We start from the raw sequence: 13,055 nt of genomic DNA, 5'->3' as shown, positions 1-13,055 counted from the left end.
TGGCTTTTGACATTTCAAATTGATTCTCAGCGATTTATGTATATCATTTCCACCCACACAGCCCAACGAGGACATATTATGTCCTCCGGTTTGTGTGTCCTCCTCGCAAACAGCATCAAATTATCCTGTTTTTGCGGTATTTATTACAAATATCATATTGTTGATTTAAGCACAGCTGCCTTTGAGCAAATAAATATTTATAATTGGCAAATTTACGAGCTCTGATAAAGTAATAAATGCTTAATACCGATTATCTGAATGCAAGAAGGAAGGATATTTTAATACCTCTTAACTGTTGAGTTTCATAATTCATTTGTTTTGGCATTTTGTGGATTTCGAGTTCTCGCACTTAACTGCCTTTTAATGCAAGTTTCTCGAACAAGTACCATTAAGACAAGAAACTTCTCTAATGAGCATTAAGCATTAAAAGTAAACTCAAACTAGAAACACTCTGGCCGCAGTCTTGAGGGAAACGGAAATGTGGTTTTTGGCTAACCACATGCTTGAATTTAAATAGCAGTTATGAATGAGAGCTAGTTTGGGCGTTACTATATGTCAAGGTCGTGTTAAATCCACCCACCATTTGCTGCAGCATTGGCAACTGAAACTGGAGGGGGCAAAAATGATTTCACCTGTCCAACAACTGGGATACAAACTGAAATCGCTTTTCCAGAGTACCGTGCAATATTGATGAATGATTGAGTTTAATACTGTTTCCATATCTGACCTTTTGCCTCCACAATCAGAGAGATCAATTGCAAGGCGACATCGTGGGATGGCGACTATTTTTAAACATTGTGTGGGGGTCAGGCCAAAAAAAGGGAGGGCCAATGCAGTGACGCAAATTTGTCGATTTCCACACTGAGAAAAAAGGGTGGGAACTAAGTTGTCATTAGAACTTTATCGGATTTAGGACCTAAAAGATGAGGAATATTTTTTTATATTTTAAAGCTATTAGGAAACCCTCTTGAAGTATAGAAATATCTCCATTTGATGCCCATTCCATATGCATTTTTCTCTCTCTGCGAATGGGATGATGTTTGATGTCGATGGGTGGTCAATGGGTGGTCGTAAGATATCGCGATTCTAGCTGATGTCATCAACCAGACGACAAGAACCACAGTGGCTTCTGTTTCTCTGACGTTTTCGTCTTGGTTGCCTAAAGCCAAATTGAATAAATAGAAAATGTTTTTTTGTTGTTCGCCATCGGTCTAATGAAATTCTAACACGCGCCACACTCCAAGTAGGCGATGAATGTGTGTCCATGTGTCCTGGTTGGGGGCCACAGAGCTCCTCTGCCTGGGTATTTGTGAGCAGCTGGTCATAATGAGCCACTTGAGTGGCGCACACGCATGCAAAAAGCATTCGAGGCTAAAGTCGATTTGTGGTCGGTGGGTTCGGTGGTTCGGTGGTTCCAACATCATCTGACCTTCGACTAGAGACAATGGCAAGGCCAGGATTCTAGGTGGGTGTGAATGGGTTGGAGGGAAGAGTGTGTGTATGGCATGAGCTCCACTTCCTGTTGCTGGACCTTCCTTTGCCGACATGCACAGGGGAAATTACTGATAGATTTCACAGTTGTTACAATCTTGAAACTTTCGTTAATCTCTTTCCTTCAAGAAAAGAAGAAAATGTACTCCGAAGTCGCTAGTTCTGTTGAAAGCAGATCCATGGAATAGTGAAAAAGGAACGAGTGGAATCGTATGAAACGTCACATGCAACTCTGTTTTGCCTAGGGTTGCCATCGTCGTTACTAATGCAATTTTAAACAGATCAACTGTGTTTTTTATCCCTGGAAATGTTTTTTCAGCTTTCATAGTTTTGTCATGTACTAAACCACTTATAGTTCGTTTTTCTCTGAGTGCACTGCCTTGCGCCCAGCACCTTTAACACGTGCACATGCGAATTTTTATTTCCGCTCCTCGTTTGTCGCATTGCCATTGCCAGGACGTGTTTGCAACGCTTTTCATTCGAAAATTTCCCTTGGAAAGAAGCGTAGAGAGAGTATAACAATTTGCCGCATCTTCAGTTTGATAATCATTTAACACTTTTCCGTATATTTCTCGCTCTAGATAAAAGAACCCAACGCAGCCAGCCGCCCAATGCATACTAATGAGCGGAGGAGCCCGGGAGTCACGTAGCCAGAAGTAAGGGAAAGCCAAAAAGGACCTCATACCATCCCTTAAAGCGGCGAAGAGCGGTGGCTCTAATTAAGACAGGCCTGGTCTGGAAAGTCTGGATGGTCTGGTCTGGGCCAAAATTAATGGAACCCACGAGTGGTGGAGCGTTTTCGGTGTTCACACAAATTAAATTCCATCAAGTTTATTTGCTGTAAATGAGAGGCAGTGTGGCAGAAGAGGAGTGGAGTGGAGTGGAAGTGCTGGCCTTAATTTAATTTCCCCACCCTTAACCCTTTGTGCCCCGTTAGCACGTGTTGCCATGTTACCATCTACCATTTACCACTTAGAAGCGAAAGAATAGGCCTACAGACACCTACACTTGAACACACAGATGCTAAATCAGATTCGTTCGATTTATATTCGTTAGATTTTCCATGTAAATAGTCATTATAATTATTATTGTGGTCTACGTTGGCATTTGCGTCGAGCAACAATGTCAGCGGTAAACCTTGAAAAGCGGAAAAAATTGTAAACATAAATCTAATATTTATTACGAAATTTCATAATTGTGCATCTCGCAAATGCTATGATTAAAAAATATTAAAAGAAATGAGACGAACGAGCGGAGGGCAAATCTATTAATTAGTAATTATTATAATGTGATGTTATATATATAAATCAATCGATAAACAAGAAACCTAAAGCAAATTAAACCGAAAAAATTGAAATATACAAAACTGTTAACCAACGTAACAAATTTCACTAAGTAGATTTTTCGAATTAAATTTAAATTATAATAATTAAACCAATATAGCAAGAAAGAAGAGAAAACAAAATAACTTTGCTGTATACACGAGATAAAACTGCGTTTTTCTACTAAAAATGAATATGTAAAATGATTTTTCAGACTTAGATTACCCCATATACCTAATTATATAAAAACAAATTATACATATATAAATTACAAATTCTATGTAAATGTTGTGCGTATATAAAAGCAAAAGCGTAGAACCCCATATTTCGAGATCTTTTAGTTATTTATTATGTGTGTGCTATATCTTCATCTATGTAAACATAAAAAGAGCGCTTTGCTTCGTCTAGGAAACATTTTGGGCCTTAAACCAACCCTACTCAAGCCTGGGCCTTGGTGTTCTTCTTGTTACCCAGCATTCTTCAGATCAATATATCTATATACCCCTGGGGAGGGGGGCAACCCACACACTAATGGTTATTCTATATCTACGTAAATGTGTTCGTTTCTAAACTTGTATAAAAGCACGTCCCCCTCTCCGCTCAAACACGAAAAGTTTGTAAAATATTGACAGAGAGCAAGAACGAAGGAAGATACGAAATTATCTTATAATATTAATACTATTTCCGGGAATAAAAGGAGAAAACATTTAGTTTTTCTACTTGAATCGCATTTCTTCCACTTTTCACCAATCAAAACAAATTTAAATGAGAAATTTATACGAAGAATTGAATTTTGAGTATCTTCAAACCTCAAGCTCAAAACAAACCCCTTAAAAATTAAAAATAAAAAAATAATAAGGAAGTTTCTAGGTTCTATTATTTAGTTATCTTGTTATTTATATGTTTAGCTTTAATTTTTGTCTAATATATTTTTAAGTTTTGGCTCCGCAATAAATACAGACAATTATATATATTTTTTCTATAATTTGTTTCATTTTGTCATTATTGATTCGTGGACGAATAAAAAAGAAAATAAAACCAAAAAAAATGGATAACAAATGAATTGCTAAATTTAAGCGCAAAAGTTCAATTAATAAAAATTAGAATTTTAAAATTAACATAATTTGGACTATTTATATATACATACGCATATATATACAAATCTATATATGAATAATTAGTAACAAATCAAATCAATTTCCATAACAACCGCCAGAGAAAAAAAACCAAAAAAATATATATATTCTTAGTGACGAGAGTGCAACAAGACACACTCGTGCAATTGTACTTTAAAATTGAATAAAATTCAAAAAGAAAAAAACAATGAACAGTGAAGGTGGATAATGAACGAGCGGAATGGTATATGAAGCATCACATGCAACTCTGACTTGCATAGGGTTGCCACCGTCAACTTGCAGGCAGCCTTTAGAAGAGGAAAGCAACCGTCGAAACACAAGCAGACTCACTCACACACAAGGCTTGAGATCGGGAGAGCGAATGGGATAGATAGAAGTAGCTTCAGCGAGTTATAGAATTGATTGACGATTATTTTTGGTGGATGTGTCGCGCATTGGGAGCAGCAATTGCAACAATAATTCCAGGCATATCGAAGCATTTTTACTCAGCACTCAGACGACAGCAATCAGCGAAATCGGCAACCAAAACTGATGGCAATAACAGGCAAAAGATAAACAATTCGGGATCAGAGAGCGAAGACAAACAGGATGAAGAAGCAACCACACTCACTCACACAGAGATACTACACACATACAAACACAATAAAGGACGAAAGCGAACAAATAAATACTTAACGGGATTCACATATGTATATTCAAGAAGCAATAATGAAAGTATATTTCCAAGTATGATAAATAAACAAAAAAATAAACAACCAAGAAAGTCAAGAACTAACATGAATAAAAAATATTTATACATATATTTTAATTATAGTTACAAATTAGCATATATATAAATATACATACATACAAACATATATACCGAAGATAGTCCAAATAATTTAGCGAAGAATGAAAACCAAACGAAGTAAAGTTTAATATTTACAAAATATTAAAATATCAATGTGCAATTTAACAAGCGTTTAAAACACCACACTGACACAGCCACACAAAATTAATGCTACACCTATATATACACACATATGTAAACCGATTATAAACATTATATATGCGTATATAACAAGTCGATACGAAATAACGATCCATTTAAAAGCGAGTGAAGGCGAGCGACAAACTTTAGTGGCGAAATAAGAAACAATTTAGTTTTGTGTGCACACACCACAGTAAAACCTACTTAAAAGGAAATCAAAATTCAACTAACAAAACCACACGAAACGAAGCCGTGCTAAAAATGCTACAGAAGGCGGTTCAAGTCAAGTTTTTGAGCAAATACTCATAATTGTTAAAAATGTTTAAATAATATAATAACAAAAGCAAAAAAAAAAAACAAATTAATTAAAAACAAACAAAAATCCGTAACAAAAACAAATTGCATATTATCATATATTTTCTCTCTCCTTAGACAATTTAGTTAATTATGAAAAGTAATGAAAAACAAACATTATACCTAAGTGTTAGTCTTATATATAAATAAATATATGATTAATAATTAAAAAAAAGATAAAAGCAGAAAAAGAAATTCATGGAACAGCAGCCGACGAAAGAAATGTGAAGAAAGCACAGACAGCAAAAAAAAAGTGAAAACTAATTAAAAAATAAAAAACCAGCAAAGAAACCAAATCGAAATGAGAAAAACAAAACTTAAATTAAGAACTTAGATTTGCCTTTGTGTTAATATCAAGTGTGTTTCTTATTACCATTATTATTATTATTTTTTCATTTCCAATTGGTCAGACGTGTGAAATGATTTCCTTACATATTGATTGAGAAATAAAAATTATTAAACAAAAAAGCAACAAAATGTGTTTTTATTAATATTATGTAAAAGGATTGTCCCCCGATAACGCATGGTTTCTCTGAGGCTTAAAACCTATATCATTTGTCTGCCCTACTCATAATTCGTTTCATCTTCAGGAGGATAGCTTATCAGTATGGAACCGGACTGCCACTGATATGACCAGTACAACACGTATCCGTGATACGTTACGCAGGATATTAAATATACCTCTAACAACGGCAATGGAGTATAAGATACACTGTGATAGCCTTAAATATGTTTCAATGTAAGTATGGATTTCGGAGTATCGCATTATAACCCTTATATACCTGTATAATATGAACTTAGACTAGATTTGTTGTAAAAAAAATATACCAAAAATATAACTCATCCGTTGAATTTTCTGTTATATTTATTTTATAATTTTTCAAGATCTTGGAACTGAATTTTTGTTATATTTTTCTACAACTGAAAATTAGATTGTTCTCCTTACTAATCCATCACCTAATCCAACCTGTACCGCACGCAGGCCCAGGCGTCGAAATCGAAAACTGGGGAATCTGTTTAATCGAAATCGATACTCATTCAATTCAAGATATGGACGGTCATGATTAAAAGTCTCCGAAGAGCAAGACATTTGTGATTTTGGATATGTTTATGGTTTGGGAACAGGGGACGGGAATTGACTTGGTCAATTGACAAGCACACAATCCACTAATCAAAAAACCGATATTATTTTCTTATTTTGCAGTAATAAAGGCCCATTGAAAAGCTGAAATTCAGTGAATAACTATAAACAAAAGAAAAACAAAAACAATAATTACACAAACAGATAATATAAGTCGCTAGTGAAAGCAGCAACAGTCACAAGTTCATCGACAGCACAGACAAACGTTACACCAACCCCAAGCACAAGGAACCATCGTGGACACAACAGAACATCAGAACACCATCGGAATCGAACCCACAACCCAGATCGACCCACATCAACAACGAGGGCAGGAGTGGCTCCCAGCTCAGCCGCCCCAGATCCCGAACATCAAACACCATAGAAAGGCAAATTAATATTTAAGCGCTAATGAGACAAATCTTTGTATTTTAAACGAGTTTACAAAGTGTGTGTATATATGAAACGCCATAAATATTTTAGTTTGTATGTATAAAGTTTAAATTAGGCATTCCCAATTAAAGAAAATCAAAGTCCCCCTTAACTGCCTGAAACTGAAGCCTCTCCAATCTGGCTATCGCAATCTAACTTAGTTTATTTTGTATTAATTTACCGAACCCTTTTATCTTAATCTCCCGAACGATTGCAATTGGACCACCTCTCCCACAGGCGTGCCCTTGTATTGTAGCCTTATCGATTATCGCCATAGCCGGCAGGCAGCCAACACACCATGATAATGAATCTATGAAACTGACACACTAACTAGCCGATACTGTATTTATCTGTTTGCAATGATTATTTTAAATTAATGATACAAACCGAAACTGAATAATCAAATTGTTTGTTTTTGTTCTTGAAGAAATACAAAAAGTTTTTTACGTGAAGAAAAAAAAAGAGAAAAACTAAAAATTGAAACTAAAAGCAAAAACCCAGTTGTTTTACATATACCGCCACCACAGCTATCATTCGAACCACAATTTCACACATTCGAACATCTCTCCCGTAAACTTTCTCCGGTACAGTACAACCAACGCAAGCCCAAAATAAAGGAAACTATTAAAGTTGCAGAACCTATTTTCAAAACAACGTGGTAATTCCTATCATTTTTGGCGTACGGACGGATCAAATTGAAAATGGTTCAGAATTTTTCTGATGGACACTGGAGATATTACACATTTACTGGCTTTATTAATTGGAAATTGCGAGCTTTACTTTACGAGTAACATCTAGTGCTTAAAACTATTCCGAAATATGATATTTACGTGTCCTCGAACTCTGTCAAGTCCATTATATAAACATTTGATACGAGGCAGTCTCCTTCCTGAAATTGAAAAGTAAACCAATTTTAATAAGTGTCTGGACTTAAGGCACTTTTGTATCTACCCCAGGTGTAATGCCCACAAGGGCATCAGCATGGCCATAGAACTCTTCCTTTAAGGATATGACGATGGTCTGCAGATTGGTCGTGTGATCCCGTATGTATGAAGCGACTTTGCCAATGTTCGTGTTGTCCAAGGCGGCATCAATCTCGTCGAGCACAAAGAACGGAGCTGGTTGATAACTAAAGATTAAACCAACTTATATTAGAATTTTCAATTCATATTCAAATACAATTTCAACTTACCTGTGGGTCGAGAAGAGCAGAGCCAAGGCGGCGATGGTTTTCTCGCCACCACTCAAGTTGTTCATGGGCTGGAAACGTTTGCCGGGCGCCACACAATTGTAATTGATACCATCCAGATATGGTTCCTCGGGATTATCGGGTCCAATGTAGGCCTGGGCTGCCTCGTTGCGAGCCAGTTTCTTGTAAATGCCATCGATAGCATCCGAGATGTGCTGACAGCAGGCAACGAAGCGAGAGGACCGCTCGTTCTTGACCCGCTCGAATGCCGCCTTGGCCTTCTTGGCCTTTTTACGCGCATTCTCGAACTCCTCGTTGGTGGATTGCACTTTTTCCGTTACGGCGTCCAGCTTCTGCATGGCCCTCATGTTTGGCGTCTGTATGCGCTCCAGGACGTCCAATTTACTTTGCAGGTCCTTTTGAAGCAACTCGTGGGTCTTTTTGAACCCAGAGTCATCCTTCAGCTTGGTGTACTCTCGTGGTAGCGATCCATAATCGACCTCGATGCTATGGATGAAGAAAACATTTAAACATGTAATTCTCGAAACAATTATTGGAGAGCTTACAGATTTTCCATTGCTGCTGCCGCAGAAGTGGATGCCACATCCGCATCGCTTTGCCGCACTGCGTCGTCCAGCGAGCCGCGCAACAATGGCACCACTATGCAATCGGTCTGAGGCGAAAGAATAGAATATTACAATCATGGTTTTAAAACTGAGTAATGACAACTCACTTTCGCTTGCAACAGTATGTTCTGTCGTTCGTTTTTCTTGGCCTCGATCTTCGACTCTACCGAAGATAAATGGCTGCCCACGTTATGGATCTCCTTGGCCAAGTTTGCCACATCCTTCCGCGCTTTGGATATGTCCTCCTCCATGTCATCCACGGCTTGCTTCTTGGCCTGCTTCTCCTGCTTGAACTTTTCCATTTTCTCCTTGTCGTCGTCTATTTCTTTGAGGTAGCGTGCCTCAGCTGTTTTGAGTCCCTCCAGGGCATCTTCCTCGTCCTGCACGCTGCGCTCCCAACGCTCAACGTTCTCTGCAAGTCAATTGATTAAATTGGTTCAATACATAATTCGTAGGTACTTGCTTTTCGTATCCTTTTGTTTCTCGAAGTCCAGCTGCGAGTTAATGGAATCTATCTGCTGCTCGAACTCGGCCCGCTTCCGGGCTCGCTCCTGCTGCATGACCAGCTCCCGCTCCTCGTACTGACGGATGTTCTTTACACCCAGGCGGCGGCAGAAGGACGCGTATACTTTGTCCTCCACATTGTTCATGTTTTCTTTGATTTCCTGGATATGCTCCTCGCGGTTTTGCATACGACGCTCGATCTCGTTGATCTTGGGCTGTAACATAAGGAAATATTTAAAAAAATGTAAAATAGATTTAAAACAGAACTCACCCCGAAATCATCCAGCTGGGTTTGCACCTGCTTTAACTGGCTGTCATACTGACCAATTGACTTTTTGGAAGACTCCAAGTCGACCATGCTATATTTAAGTCTATTCTCCAAACCCTTGATCTGCGATTCCACAGTGGCGAGCTCACTCTGCTTGCGCGACTTTTTAACCAGCTCCTTAAGCTCTTCTTGGAGACGTTCCTTCTGCATTTTTAGCTGGGCCATGTGCTTCTCGTCCCAACGCTTGGCCTTGCGCGCCAAATCGTGACTGCCGCCGGAAATGAGACCCGATTTCTGATAGAATGTTCCGTCCAGGGCCAGAGCATCGAAACGGGAGCGGTCAATCTCATAGGCCACCTTCATTGCGTCCTCGGGAGTCTCGCAGACGAGAGCATTGCCCGTGGCGAAGAGGACGGCTCGCTCGATCTCTTGCGGCTCAAACTTGAGCACATCGAAGACCAAGCGCACATTGCGAGGATCGCTGATGTTGCGAAGACGTTCCTTCAAGGGCTTCACTTGCAGATAGTCCAGGGGCAAGAAGGTTTCCACTTCCAGCATTTGCTCCTTTAAGATCTGTTGGACAAATATAACGATAAGTTTACTGAAAACCGTGATAGGCAAATGAAACCCACCTGAATACAATGTCGGGCTGTCTTTTCGGTGTCCACAATGATGGCTTCCATGAACTTGCCCAGCACTTTGGTGACGGCTACGTTGTAGCGCTTGTGCGTGGGCTGACACATGTTGATCATGCGGTCGTACACGCCTGGAACCTGCTTTTTAAACAGCTCTACCACCTCCTGCTTCTTTTTCCGCCGCGCGTCCTCGTGCTTATCGCTCTTAGCATCGCCTAGTTGGTCACGCACGTCCTCCAGCTCGCGTTGCTTTTCGGCAATCTTCTCTTTAGAAGTGCCAACATCTCGGCGGAGTTCGTCCTTGATCCGATTCTGCTCTTCAAGCGCCGCCTGTGAGGATTTGATGTGATCCATCAGTTTGTCTCGACGCTTTACAGCTTCTTCGCGTTGCAAGGTGAGCTTCTTGAAGGATTCCTCTACGGAGGCGCGTCGATTGGTTTCGCCATCGAGCGTGTCCTGTTCGGACTTCTGTTCCCGGTTCACTGAGTCCAGCTCGGAACGGTACTGAGTGGCTGTGGCTTCCGCCTCCTGCTTCAGGCGATCGTACTCTTGCACGAGGCCCTCCTCCATGTTGACGCTCTTGCCCCGCCGCTGTGATTCGTTCTCGATCTCGTCCTCGAAACGCTTTTTCAGAGCTTCCACGTCGGCGAGTTGCTTCTCTAGTTTCCGGATGTCCGACTGATGAGCATTGTCCGCCTCGCGGGCCGTCTCCAGGGTCTTCTGCAGGGAAGCGAGCTTCTTCTTGCAGTGCGTAACCTTTTCCTTGGCCTTGATGTACAATGGCCGCCGTTTGTTCATCTGGGTCTCAAACTCGCGTATCTCCTGGTCGATTTTGGCCAGGTCTCGAGTTATCTTTCCGGCATCTTTCTTTTTTTCGCGAAGTATTTCGTCGGCGGCTTCTTTTCGCTGCTCGACTGCCTTCACATCCTGCTGCCGTACCTCCAAATCGGCTGTGAACTTCCGGATATCCCGCTCCACGTGGAAGAGTCTAAACAGTTGATACTCAACTTGTTTCTCGTTCTGTGGAAATCAAAAGTGATTACAAAAGGTATTGGATTATGAGGAAAGCGAGGCATACGTATTCGTTTTGCAGGCGGGTATACCGATCGGCTTCCATCTTTTCGTGCTTGGCCTCCTTGCGTTCCGCCGCGATGCCCTTTTTCTTTTGGTATGTGAACTGCGTCTCCTCCTCGGCCACGATCATTTCCTGTTTCAGGCGATTGTAGTCGTCCTTGAGCAGGCCAGATCTGCAAAGAGCGAACACAGTTAAGAGCTATCAAGAGTTTTATAGTTTTAAGTTAATATTTACCCGCTGATTTCCTCAAACAAAGCTGTGCGTTCCTTGGGCGTCTTCATGGCTATGTTCTCTACAGCTCCCTGGAAGACCAGAAAGTTCTTGGCCTTGACATTGATGCCAATCTTCTCCAGCTTGTTCAGGTAGGTGCTGCTCGAAACGCTCTAAAGGGGGGTGAGGAGATTAGATGGCTGCCAAAGGGATAATAAGGTTTTCAAACGTACCTCCCCGTTGATGCGGTACTCCGAGGAGCCGCCGATGACGGCCCGCTGAAAGTCCATGTGGCGGTCCTGATTGAGCACAAACTTGGCCGTCACATAGCAGCTGCGGGAAATGGGCTTGCCTATGGAGGAGCCGTGGATCAGGTCGTTGAGGCGCTTCACTCGCAAACTGCTGGTCTTTTCGCCCATCACGAAACTGATGGCGTCCATGAAGTTGGACTTTCCGGATCCGTTGGGCCCGATCACCGCGTTGAATTGCTTGAGAGGACCCACGACTATGTGGCCGCGGTAGGACTTGAAGTTCTCCATTTCGATGAACTCCAGAAAGGCCGTCTCGTCGTCCGGCTTGCGGACGGGCCCCGCCGCCATCCTGTGGGACACCTCATCGTCCTCGTCGGCCATTCGCACCTTGGGTTGCGCAAAAATCCACGAGTAATAACAATAAGAGCGCGAAATTAATTTTTTTCGCTGGAAAGTAACAAGACGCTAGGGATGGTAGGGTGTGGGAATTTAACTATCGATAGTATACCAAAACGATAGTTTATCGCATATCGATTGAGCGACTATCGATTAATTTCCTCTGGGGAAATTAATAAATGCGTTTAGTCTGGACACAAACCATAGTTTAAAATTTCTCTGCAAATTTAAAAAACCGTGCTGCCAGACTGAAGAAATGAAAGAAATTAAAAGACATTTCAAATTCCCATTTCAAATCCAAGATTCTGCTGTCATCGATGAATTGTTAATGACAGAGTAGTTTTGTCATAGATGAATTGTTGATGAATTTTCCGCTGGTTGCCGTCATTATTGCATTGAGTGATGCCTTTGCGTTCATGTGTGCAATACAAAGCTTTGAAGGAGCTTTCTTGCGATTATTTTTTCATCCAAATGTATTTATTTAACAATAATATAGCAATTTTTTCCGACCTTTAGTATATACATTGAACAATACTGTTTAAGGATATACAAATAGTTTTGGGCTATAGTGGTCCGATTCGTATGATGCTACAAGAATCTTCCTTGGTAAATCCAAAAAACATGTCGAAAATGTCTGAGTCATTGCGTGATAAATTTTCGGCAAAATTATAAGGCTTTGATGGGAAAACTAAAATAAAAGATACGTATGTATGTATTTTTATACAGACGTCAATAAGGCAAATAAACATAATCTAAAAATATGAATGGCTTAATTTATATTTATACAACGAACTGTGCCAAAAAAAGCCTGCACACGAATTTATTTTAATGGATATATGTACATATGTACATATATATAAATATGTCTAGTGCTGACCTACGCCACTGAAAGTAATATACCTTGATTGTTCTTGAACTTTCTACTCCTTTCATCCCTCACAATTTCCCCTGCGAGTGCACACTAGTTGACTCGCTCGCACCCACACGAAATGCCTCGAATGTTCTGCCCTTTTCTCGCAGGGAAATCTCGAATTTTCCCCCCACTGCAGCTGAGTATAAATAGCGGCGCAAATTTC

The 13,055-nt window shown here is 40.3% G+C and overlaps 2 protein-coding genes across 3 annotated transcripts in view; one reads left to right on the top strand and one right to left on the bottom strand.

The window, feature by feature from the left end:
* eIF4EHP (eukaryotic translation initiation factor 4E homologous protein) overlaps positions 1–7,321 on the top strand; it is a 51,236-nt gene extending 43,915 nt beyond the window's left edge. The window contains exons 3-4 of one of the 2 annotated variants that reach the window (XM_036817434.3): positions 5,864–6,012; positions 6,478–7,321. In XM_036817434.3, the coding sequence (XP_036673329.1) occupies positions 5,864–6,012; positions 6,478–6,502 (174 nt within the window). In that variant the 3' untranslated portion in view covers positions 6,503–7,321. Of the gene's footprint in view, positions 1–5,863; positions 6,013–6,255; positions 6,429–6,477 lie in introns of those variants that run through there. The other variant, XM_036817435.3, reaches the window with a different exon arrangement.
* Positions 7,322–7,561: 240 nt separating this feature from the next.
* SMC1 (structural maintenance of chromosomes 1) lies at positions 7,562–12,062 on the bottom strand. Its single transcript, XM_065866459.2, has 11 exons — positions 11,566–12,062; positions 11,357–11,505; positions 11,126–11,294; positions 10,045–11,067; positions 9,416–9,985; positions 9,104–9,359; positions 8,748–9,052; positions 8,581–8,687; positions 8,018–8,521; positions 7,777–7,954; positions 7,562–7,714 (listed from the first exon to the last, which is right to left on the bottom strand). The coding sequence occupies exons 1-11, from the start codon at positions 11,962–11,964 to the stop codon at positions 7,652–7,654; spliced, it is 3,723 nt and encodes a 1,240-aa protein (XP_065722531.1). The 5' UTR covers positions 11,965–12,062; the 3' UTR covers positions 7,562–7,651.
* Positions 12,063–13,055: the final 993 nt, after the last annotated feature.

Source organism: Drosophila suzukii, chromosome 3 (assembly GCF_043229965.1).
Source record: "Drosophila suzukii chromosome 3, CBGP_Dsuzu_IsoJpt1.0, whole genome shotgun sequence".
Taxonomy (NCBI): domain Eukaryota; kingdom Metazoa; phylum Arthropoda; class Insecta; order Diptera; family Drosophilidae; genus Drosophila; species Drosophila suzukii.
Note: the sequence above shows the minus strand (reverse complement) of the source record. Positions and strands in the feature narration are given on the sequence as shown.